The sequence below is a fragment of the Dipodomys spectabilis genome, unplaced genomic scaffold, assembly GCF_019054845.1.
Source record: "Dipodomys spectabilis isolate Male_0828 unplaced genomic scaffold, ASM1905484v1 ptg000657l, whole genome shotgun sequence".
Classification (NCBI taxonomy): domain Eukaryota; kingdom Metazoa; phylum Chordata; class Mammalia; order Rodentia; family Heteromyidae; genus Dipodomys; species Dipodomys spectabilis.
Window position 1 is genome coordinate 33,064 of NW_024871334.1, and position 11,714 is coordinate 44,777.

Below are 11,714 nucleotides of genomic sequence, written 5' to 3' on the forward strand. Positions count from 1 at the left end.
TCCACTAGCACACTGGTCCTATCTGGACTGCCTTCCCAGGTCCACACCTGTCTCAGGATGGAAGAGTCAGCCCTCTCCACCTCTGCCCCTTAGATCATTTTGTTCCCTTGTGTAGTTGAATCCCTTGCTCCACATGCACACAGCAGCCCTTGGCTCAATTTCTCTCTCTCTCATCTACACACAAAGCACAGTGTGTAGGCTCCAACTGCAGAGCTTTCTATATAGCAGGAAGACATGCAAATCGGGCCTGCTGCTGCCCTTGAAAACCAGCCCCTAGTCTGGAACATGTAGCTCTGAGAGGAGCCTGGTCCTGGATTCCCTGCACTTTGTGATCAGAACATATCATGGATCTGCAGCTGAGCTGGCTATTCCTTGTTGCTATTTTAAAAGGTAGTTTGTAGGTGACTTGACATACGGGTTATATGAATGGATAAGACTGGCACAGTAGGTATTGTAACTGCTCCCTAACCAGGATTCTCTGTGTTTGCAGGTGTGCAGTGTGAAGTGCAGCTGGTGGAGTCTGGGGGAGGCTTGGTGCAGCCTGGGGGGTCCCTGAGACTCTCTTGTGAAGCCTCTGGATTCACCTTCAGTGATTACTGGATGTACTGGGTCCGCCAGGCTCCAGGGAAAGGGCTGGAGTGGGTTAGCTTAATTAGACTCAAAGCTAATAGTTACACAACAGAATATGCTGCGTCTGTGAAAGGAAGATTCACCATATCCAGAGATGATGGCAAGAGCATGCTTTATCTGCAGATGAACAGCCTGCGGGCCGAGGACACAGCCATGTATTACTGTACTACCACACAGTGAAGAAACTCCAGTTTGAGCCCTGACACAAACCTCCTGGCAGGGGCGATTTTGACCAGCAGGGGGCAGCCAGAACACACTAAGCTGAGAATCAGCTTTGTGAGCAGATGCTACAGAAGCCAGGAGCTGGTCTCCTGGGTCAGGGCCATATCTCCATTTAACAGTTTTCCCAGGGATTCCCTATGGATTGCTGTGGTCTTTTCTAATCTGTGATGTCTCTGAATGTAAAGTTAGTATCTGGCTTTTGTAATTGTATACACACATGCATACACACGCTGACATATATGACACATCTCACAGGAAGAGAATGAAGAATGTAGCTTTGGGGAAGGGGCAGAGTTGACTCCCCTGTGGTACCCAGGATCAGCATCTGAGGAAGCTCAGGGCCACTGGTGATTGTTTTTCCAGAAGGCCTGGTGAGGATAGACTTCAAATTTCATGTTGTGACTGGAACTCTCCCACTCCAGGTCTCCTCTGCCATTGACCCATAAAACCTCAAGGTTCAAATCTCCCTGTCTTATCATGGAACCATAAATATCAACCAGAATCACTTTTATTTTTAACTATTTTTTAACTGTATTACCCTTATTCTTATATCTCCCTTTCTCTTTGCTCACCAGAATACAACATGAAACTAGTAAGCCCTGTGTTCTCAATCCGGGTTCATATCTCTGTTCTCAGTCCTGGGTTCATGTCTCTGTTCTCAATCCCAGGTTCATCTCTCTATCTGGAATCAGGGGTGGCACAGACTGTAACTCCTGTAAGTCTCTAGGGAAAGGTTGTGGGATTTCTCACTCTCCATTACCCAGCACCCTCCTGCTGTCCTCTGTGTAGAGGCATTGTGACCACTGTGAAGTGGTCATTAGGAGTCTGGGATACGTCTGACCTTGCCACAGGTGGTGTGGGTATAGTGCTGACTTTTCCCTGCTCAGACTGTCGTGGATCACCTTGATGACTGGGGACATAGGAGACCTTCAGAAGAGACTGGACTTCAGGGACAGTGTTTCTGTCTCTGCAAGCCACACCCCTGCGAGACATCATGATGAATGACAGACATCATGATGGATGACAGACGGAATTGCATGCAGATGTTTGTTGTGCCTTGCCCAGTGGACCTGCGATAACTTAAGATACACACCAAGAAGATGTTTCTTGGCTGGCATTTTAGGTTTCTGTTAGGTTTTTAAAAAGAGGTAGCCAAGTAAGAACAGCACCACGCACGTGGTATTTGGGTAAGGGGTAAGTTTATTCAGTAGACCTGCTGGGACCAGGCAAGGTTGGCACTCCATGTGGCTGGGAAAGGCCTGGGAAAGAGAGAGAGCTGGGAAAGAGAGAAAAGAGAGAGAGAAAAGAGCTAAAAAAAGAGCTAGAAGAGAGCAGAGAGGGAGAGTCTGGCCCTGGGCTAGGCCTTATCTAGGGTATGGGTGGAGAAAGGTGTGGCCACATCAAATTCAGATGTGACCTCAGCAGATGCAGATGTGACCCCTTCCAGATGTGCCAGTTGCCTAGGTAACGCAGGTACTGGGTGGAGACTTTGCTGCGAGGAGGGTGGAGTCTGCTAGCCATGCAGGAGCAGACCTTACAGTTTCTAGATGGGGTAAAATGATTCCTAAAGATCACAAATATGTAGAATCTTATTTTCTGTCAGTGCCCGCCATGCACTCAGTGCAGAATCTGCAGCCTCCTCAAGAATGTGTCTGCTTTTTGTAATGATGCAATGAAAGCACTCTACTTATTTACACACTCTAAAGCAGTTTGAAAGTTTCCAATGTCAACATTCCAAATGTTGATAATTGTTCCATGTAACAATGAACTTGTGCTTCTAAATGGGAGGATGTGATAGTTCTTAGAAGTAAATTTTAAAATAAGTCCAATCCCTTCTGTTTTGATAGCAGAGGAATTGTTTCCTATACAATCAATACAATTGGAATTTCTACTAGTGGTATCATATTTCTTTATATTCATAAGCTGCTTTATTGCTATTATACATATTATTTTCTGTTATTGTGAAGGTGATGTTCAGAAGGGTTACAGTTACAGAGGTAAGGTAATGAATACATTTCCTTTTGACCAGCGTTATCTCATTCCTCATTTTCACTGCTTTCCCTCCCCCCTGCCTTCTCTCCCCCAAATGTATGCAGTTCATTTCCAACATAGTGTCTAGTGAGTATCTCTGTTGCATTGGTTCACCCTTTGCTGTGGTTCCCCTTTCTTTCCCCAAATCAGATAAACTTAAGTACAAGACAATGGATACCAAGATCAGAAACATTGACCATGGGGAATAAACCAGAGGAGAAAGAAATGAAAGACAAAAAATAACGGCAAACAGTACACTAAAAATTAGAAAAACAACAGCAACAAACACCCTCTCATTTTCATATTGTGGAGACCATTTCAATTAGTATCATTTTATGTGGTCATACATACATAGTTATTGGGCTATTATGATCCTCTGCTAGGACTATCCTAAGCATATACTAATTGTTACAAATGAGGGAAACCATGGAGCCTATGTTTCTTTGAGTCTAGCTTACTTCATTTAGTATGATTTTCTTCAAGTCTTTCCATTGTTTTTTATGAATGGGACAATGTCATTCTTTCTGATGGAGGCATAGAATTCCATTGTGTGTGTGTGTGTGTGTGTGTGTGTGTGTGTGTGTGTGTGTGTGTGTGTGTGTGTGTATTACATATGAATGATCCATTCATCTACTGAGGGACATCTGGGTTGATTCCATATATTAGCTATGGTAAACACTGCAACGAACACAGTTGTGTGGGTAGCTTTAGTGTTAGTAATCATTTGGATAAATGCCCAGGAATGAGATTTCTGGGTCATAGGGGAATTCTATGTTTAGTCTTTTGAGGAACCTCCATACTGCTTCCCAGAATGGTTGGACCAGATTATATTCCCACAAATGTTATGATAGAATTCTCTTTTGGCCACATCCCCACCAGCATCTGTTATTATTTGTTTTCTCGATCATGTCCATTCTAACTGGAATCTCAGTGTAGTTTCAATTTGCATTTCTTTTAAGGACAGAGATGTTCATCATTTTTTCGTGTGTAGATTGACCATCTTATTTCCTTTCAAGAGAAATCTCTTTAATTCTTTAGCACACTTATTAATGGAATGGTTGTTTCTTTGAGGATTTGTTTTGGGCGGTTAATTTTTTGAGCTCTAAGTATTTTTTGATATGAGGACCATGTCTGTTGTATAGCTAGTGAAGATTTTCTCCCAATCCATGGGCTGTCTTTTTATCTTGCTAGCTATGTCCTTTGCCATGCAGAAGCTCTGCAGTTCAATGCAATCCCATTTATCCAGTTTTTCTTTGATTTTTTTGTGATTCTGGATCTTTAGTTAGGAAGTTTCAACTTGTGCCAAGGAGCCCTAGTGCTTCCATTATCTGTTCCTGTAATGTTCCTAGAGTATTTGCTTTTACCCTGAGGTCTTTGATCCATTTGGAATTTATTCTGGTTCAGGGTGATATATAAGGATCTAACTTCAAGATTTCTATGTATAGCCAATTCTGCCCAGCAGCATTGGTTGAAGAGGCTGTCTTTCTTCCATCTGATGTTTTTGTCTCCCTTATCAAAGGTTAGGTGGCCATAGGTCAGTGGGTCTTCAGTTCTATTCCATTGGTCCTCAGGCCTGTTCATGTGCCAGTGCCAAGCTGTTTTTATATAACTATGGCTTTATAACAGAGTTTGAAGTTTGGTATTGATATTTCTCCAACACTGTTCTACCTGTTAAGGATTATTTTGCTGTCTGGGGTCTTCTATTATTCCATCTACATTTTTGGATTGCTTCTTCTATTCCATTAAAGAGTGTTGTTGGAATATTGAATTTGGATACTGAATTTGTAGATAGCTTTTTGGCAAAACTGCAATTTTCACAATGTTAATCCTCCTCAGTTTGTCTTCTCCCTGGAACTCTCTGCCAGCACAGCACATCTGCAGATCAGCAGCAGCCTGAAGGCCGAGGACATGGCTGTGTACGGCTGTGCAAGGCACAGTGTGGAAACCACATCCAGAAGGTGCCAGAAACTCTGAGAGAGAAGCTGCTCCTGCTGCACCAGACAGCAGCAATAGCTGCACACAACCTGTGGTGGAGGTTGTAATTTAGAGCTGGGAAAGGTAGGAAAGGGAGTTTTGCTCATCTGCAGAATAGTCTCATGGAAATGTTGACAGGTCCTGGAATGGGAGAGAAATTGATTGCAGCTGGCACTAATTTGTAGAGTAAACATTGCTCCCCTAACAGCTCTCAGCATAAAGACGCTGAAGAGTCTACAGTGAAATCCTCTCTTAGGAGCTGGGACCTCTGACTCCATCACATGCTGTCCAAAAAGAGGGCAGCATTGTGGTCTAATAGCTTCAGCTGGATGCAGAATATTGGAAGGAGGAGAAAACACAGTGGGTGGGGGGAATATCACAACCAGAATGGCCCCAGAGAGGACGATCATCACAGCCATGTGTGCATATAGCAAACACGTGTGTGATCATGTGAATATTTGTGTCTCTGTGAGTGGCACAGATGTATCACAAAGCACCCGATGTTTGCAGAAACACTCAAGGGAAAGCCATCAGGAAAATAATTCTAAATAAAATAAAATATAAGAAAAGCACCAAAGTATAATAAAATCTAAATTTGAGTGTTTAACATGAACTGGTGGTTGAAAACCTCCACATATGTGACCTTTCTCTCTGGAACACAGCACAACAGGACTTGCACCTAGACAGTCGCTTCTCCTTGAGGACATGTTTCCACCTGTGATCTTTAATAGTCAATGATTTATATTTGGGTTGGCTTCTGGGTGAGGTACATGCTACTACAAATATCTATTTACATATATTTTCAAAACTGATTTGTTGCTTGGTTATCACATTTTATCCTAATGCAGTATCACTGATGAAGAGATAGAACATGGAGATTATTCTGATTTATCCACATTTATCTCTGGGCAGTACACTTGGTGGGAGAAGGGGCAGGAGAATTATGCAAGAGCTGTGCACAGGCAAAGAAACTAATGGAACACAGATAGATCAGGAAACAAAATAGCATGAATTGACTAATAGTATATCAAAGTAAAATCTGAACAGGAAAGAAACAAATTTGCTAAATGAAGAAAATTTTTGGTATACATTCATCCAACAGGGAAACACTATCCAGAAAGTTTAAAGAGTTAAATTATTAAACATCAAAAACAAGTAATCCAATCAAGAATTTATCCAATAAACTTAATAGGCACCTGTAACTAAGAAATAGATATATGAATAAGGAATGTATGAGAATAATCCTCAGTATAGTTATCCATCAAATAATACAATTCAAAACTACATTGATATCGAATTTTGCCCCTAGCAGAATGTCTGTCTTCCATAAACAAAGGAGAATAAGAAGAAAGACAATGCATGTTGGTGAGATGGGAGGGCAGGGGAAGCAAGGCCTACTGTACAGTAAAGGAGATCACACAGATTAGACCACTCACTATGGAGATAGTGCAGCGCTTCCTCAATACAATTAATCAGTACATTAAAAATACAATTACTACATAATTCAACTATATGACTTTTGGGTATAAAGACAAAGAACAAGTCTCTGCCTCAATTCCTTTTTACTCATCTTTTCAAGTTAGTATTTACAGTAACAGTATTCTGTAATCTGCCTATGTGCCAAGCAAGGGATGACAACATAATGATGCTGTTAAAATACCTTCATTGCTGAATATGTGACACTGTTGAAAGACCAAAAGATCCTACCTAAAACATTTGGATATAGAAGTAATTTCAGCAAAGTACAAAAAAGAAAATCAGCATTAGCAGGGTGCAGGTGGCTCATGCCTGTCATCCTAGTTACTCAGGAGGCTCAGATCTGAGGATCACAGTTCGAAATCACCCTATGCAGGAAAGTTCAAGAGATTCTTCTCCAGTTAATCACAGAAAAAGCCAGAAGTGGTGCTATAGCTCTGGTGGTAGAGTGAGTGCTAGTATTGAGCAAACAGAGCTCAGGGAGAGAGCCCAGGTATCAAGGCCCAGGACTAGCTTTAAAAAAAGTGGCAAAGTTTCAGCATGAACGCTGGAGTGGTCCAGGAGCTCTGATAAGACACTGTGATGGAAAGAGGAAGCCAAGTGCAGCTCCCTGAGCTGAGACCTGAACGGAGCCTTCGAGCAGCCACTCAGTCACAGACGCAGGGCTCAGGATGAGGGCAGAGCGAGGCATGAATGGTGCGGGCACCGTGCAGCCCAGGACGCCCTGGACAGACCTCCTCCACACTGCCCTGCCTGCCCATGTGGCCATCTCAGTCTTCCCAGGGGTGACTCCTGTGTCCTGGCAGCGTGGGCCTCAGTGCTGACCCTGTACGGAACTCAGGCCTCAGGGTGTCACACGGTCTCTCTGCAGGGCAAAGAATCCAAGATGGATGTGTGGAGACTGTCTGATTCATGGATGGCTGGGGACAGGCAGAGACAACTAGAGAAATGGGGACAGCACAGGAAGACCACTGGACAGCGTCCTCAGAACTATGGGCTCAGCACCCCAGAGAGCAAAGCCTAACTGACCTGTGGGGTGACCTGTGTTCAGTACTGCACATGACAAAGCTCAGTGAAAATCCAGCCTGGAAGAGCTGCAGACACACAGACCCCACGCATGGGGCTCCTTGCCCAGGTGTGCCCTGTACCGTGTGTGTGTGTGTGTGTGTGCACAAGAGAGAGAGAGAGGCAGAGACAGAGACAGAGAGAGAGAGACCTCATGTATCCAAGTCCACACTGTGTATGCACACCTGTACCCAGTACAGTATATAAATGAGTGAGACCTCATGTGTATACATCCACACTGTGTGTGCACACCTGTACACAGTACAGTATATATGTGTGAGACCTCGTGTATGTTCGTCCACAGTTTATGCACACCTGTGCACAGTACAGTATAAATGTGTGATACCTCTTGTGTGCACGTCCACACTGTGTGTGCACACCTGTACACAGTACAGTATATATGTGTGAGACCTCGTGTATGTTCGTCCACAGTTTATGCACACCTGTGCACAGTACAGTATATATGTGTGATACCTCTTGTGTGCACATCCACACTGTGTGTGCACACATGTGTGAGACCTTGTGTGTGCATGTCCACACTGTGTGTGCACACCTGTACACAGCACAGTATATATATGTGAGACCTCGTGTGTGCACATCCACACTGTGTGTGCACACCTGTACACAGTACAGTATATATGTGTGAGACCTCCTGTGTGCGTCCACACTGTGTGTGCACACCTGTACACAGTACAGTACATATGTGTGAGACCTCATGTGTGCACGGCCACACTGTGTGAGCCCAGCAGGAACTCAAGTCATGGAAAATCATTCAATCTCTCAGGCATCATGTCTCTCAGTTGATGTTGGATTTCGTTGGTAACTATGGTTACCCTGTCTTTCCCATCATCCCTTTGGGAATATCTGCCCTATTCCAGGCTCACATTGTATTTACAACACACGTAACTTGTGACTCAAAACTGTGTGATTCAGACGATAGCAAAACCTTGGAATCTGAATGTAAAATTAGCCCTGGGGCACTAGTGCTTTGCTGCAGGTGCTATGGATAAATCATTTGGAAGGTACAATGTGAAAGGAGTCCAGGCTGAGGTGGGAAGCTATGGGGTGCGTGCCTTGGCTCCCCAACATTCATGATCTGGAATTTAACCCTTGCAGGGAAGCAGCCTGACTCATGGATGGTGAGTGTCCTCCTGTCCCCTTGAGGAAGGGAGCTGATCTTTCCTTCCCATCCTGCAAGGGAAGCACCCATGTGTCTCTTCTGCCACACGAGAACACAGCATGTAGACCACCTAGGAAGCAGAAAACCAGCTCAAAGCAGACAGTAAAGTGCTTGACTTTGAACACCTTGACCCCAGACTATGAGAAACAAATCCTCACCCTGTATAGGTTTCCCAGTTGGGGATACATTTATACCACCAAGAATGGACTAAGACACCACTGAGCTGAACTTGGTGGGTATGCAGGGGAAAACATCCAGCAAACTATGGATTGAGGCCAGCCTGCACAAGAAGTTGAGACCGTATCTCACAATAATCCAGGCATGGGGCCCACACCTGTAAACTCAAATATAATGGGCATCCTAGGAAGATAACAGCATGAGGCCAGCCCTGGACAAAGTCATTTCACCCTATGTGAGAAACAGCATGGAGTCAAAGGAGCTGAAGACATGGTAGAGAGCGTGCTGAGCAAACACAAGGCTGAGATTTCAAACCCAAATGCCAAAAATAAAAGGAGATGAAAAGTAAACATAAAACAACCATCCTAAAATGATCCCCTTAGCATATTTGCAGTAGGAAGCACACAGCTTTCCTTAACCCACATCCACTGCTGGTGGGAGGAGGGGGTAGAGCGGAAGCCAAGCACTTGCTTCCGGAAGAATGCCCCATTTCCTGACTCTGCTGCTGGTGAAGCAGATTTCCCTGTGCTGTGGTGCTTATGAAATGTTATAAATAAGTCCTCTATGTGGTAAAGCTGAACAAGTTTCCAGCAAATAAAATAAGTGCATTTCCATAGTTTAAAAGTGACAAAATGATCAGATGGGTTGGTTGCCCCTCCTCGGTAGGGGAGACTGGCAAGAATGACTGGAGCCAGTCCCAGAGACACAGTGTCAGCCCAGAGATAAACACAGTCATGCACAGCAATCCATTCAGCTGCACAGAAAGCACAGATAGGAGAACACAGCCCATACCACCAGGAAAAATGCATGGCCATATCCCAAATCACTAAAGAAAAATACAGCAAAGACGGTTGGACACACAGCTCAAGGGCAATGCACCTCTCTAGCAATCAAGAGACTCTTCAATTACAAATTCATACCACCAAACAATGTGACACATGCACACATCATGACACCTAATGTGATTGATGACTGACTGTGCTGTGTAAAATGCAGTAAGATGAGATCTCCTAAAGCATTCGCTCTGCTGTGGGATGAGGTCCGTGTTCTCTTCCATGTAATCATTGTCACTGCTGACTGCCTGATTCTCCTGTCTTCTCTGCACTGCCTTTGCTCAGATTCCACCCCAGAGCTGGCTATATACCAAGAGGACATGCAAATGGGGCCTCCCTCTGCTCATGAAAAGCTGCAGCTCTGCACGTCAGGCCTGACTTCCAAGGGTTCCATCCTGAGATCGGCACTGGGGACAGACTTCCACCATGGAGGGGGCTCTGACCTGGGTTTTCCTTGTGGCCATTTTACAAGGTAATTTGCAGAGAAGAAGGGACACTGGGTGTGTGAGTGGAACTGAGTGGGAGGAACAGTGGATATGTGTGACCATTGCTGACCTGGATTCTCTGTGTTTGCAGGTGTGCAGTGTGAGGTGCAGCTGGTGGAGTCTGGGGGAGGCTTGGTGCAGCCTGGGGGGTCCCTGAGACTCTCCTGAGCAGCCTCCGGATTCACCTTAAGTAATTACTGGATGAGCTGGGTCTGCCAGGCTCCAGGGAAAAGGCTAGAGTGGGTTGCACAAATTAATCCAGATGGCGGTAGCACATACTATCCAGATCTGTGAAGGGCCGGTTCACCATCTCCAGAGACAACAGTAAAAGCACGCTGTACCTGCAAATGAGCAGCCTGAGAACCGCGGACACGGCCCTGTATTACTGTGCAAGAGACACAGTGAGAGGAGCCCAGTGGGAGCCCAGACACAAACATGCACATAGCCTAGGCCAGCAGGGGGCGCTGAGCCCGCGTCAGCTGCAGGTGTGAGTAAGGAGGTAGCCCTGGGGTCTGGGCCTCCACCCTCACAGGGCTCCTAGGACCCAAGCTGATGTCTCCCCTGCGCTGCCTGTAGGGACACAGAGGCTGGGCGCCCTTCTAATTGAACACAAGGCAGGTGCCTGACAGAGAAGTGAGGGCCAAGGCAGAAATGGCTCTGCCACAGGCCCCAGGATGGGTCTGGAGAGATCAGGGCTACTCGGTGTGTGCTTTCCCAGCAGGTTCAGGACAGAAACTCACAGGGCTTCCTGGTTAGCACAGAATTGGGACCAGGCTGTGAATGGAGTGGTGACAGCAGACTCATGAGCTCACAGCTGACAGGACCAGGCCTCCATCCTCCTGCACAGGCCAATGCTCATCAGACTCATGGCAAATCAGTTGAGTGCGCAGCAGATCCGGTGTCTGACTTGACACACTCATGTTCACACTCGCTTTCATGCCTGTGCAACTGCAAATGGCTGCGTGTGCACTGGGGGCTCAGCCACACTGCTGGATGCGTCTTCCTGGGGATCACGCATGGCTCGTCTATCTGGAGAAGGTGGATGGATTGCATGGCCCAGTGTCCACAGCCTTTGTTTGTCTTCCTGTAAGGGTGGACAGGAAATGACTGTGGACAGGATGGAGTGGGAAGACAGACTGACTGACACCAAATAGAACAAACAGGACATCCTAGGGAGAACATGGCAGAAGTGGCTGAAGTACATTCACATCATGGATGACTGTAGAAGTCCACCTAGGGTAGGCCAGCAAGCTTATGGGAGTCTGAATCTCTCAGCAGTGTCAAGCATTCAGGATTGCTTTCTTTGATTACTTCTAATAAAACATGAGGAGAGGAAACAGGATAATGGAGTCATAAAGAATCAATGGATAATGAACAGAGAGTTCTATTAAGAGGTGCCGCAGTATGGTGGTGGCCAGAGGAACAAAGCCTAAGATTTGCTGTGGACAAAGAGAGGCCAGGGCTGCTGACCAGGAAAACAGAAAGGAGAACCAGGGACATTCCAGAGGCAGCCACCCCCAACCAGACCCACACTGCAGCTCCTTCTGTGTTCTGCTAAAATTTTAACATAAGACACACACACACACATTTTAAACGTCGACATCAGGGTCTCTGATCCTGAGGGAGGCTCTGTCCTGTTCA

General features: G+C 45.6%; 1 gene segment (V, D, J or C); it reads left to right on the top strand.

The window, feature by feature from the left end:
- Positions 1 to 490: 490 nt before the first annotated feature.
- LOC122101350 lies at positions 491 to 10,177 on the top strand (the record flags this gene model as incomplete). The annotated part of the segment is given in 3 exon segments: positions 491 to 642; positions 4,720 to 4,841; positions 10,165 to 10,177. Coding segments are annotated over 3 exon segments (287 nt in total), but the record flags the coding sequence as incomplete, so codon positions are not given.
- Positions 10,178 to 11,714: the final 1,537 nt, after the last annotated feature.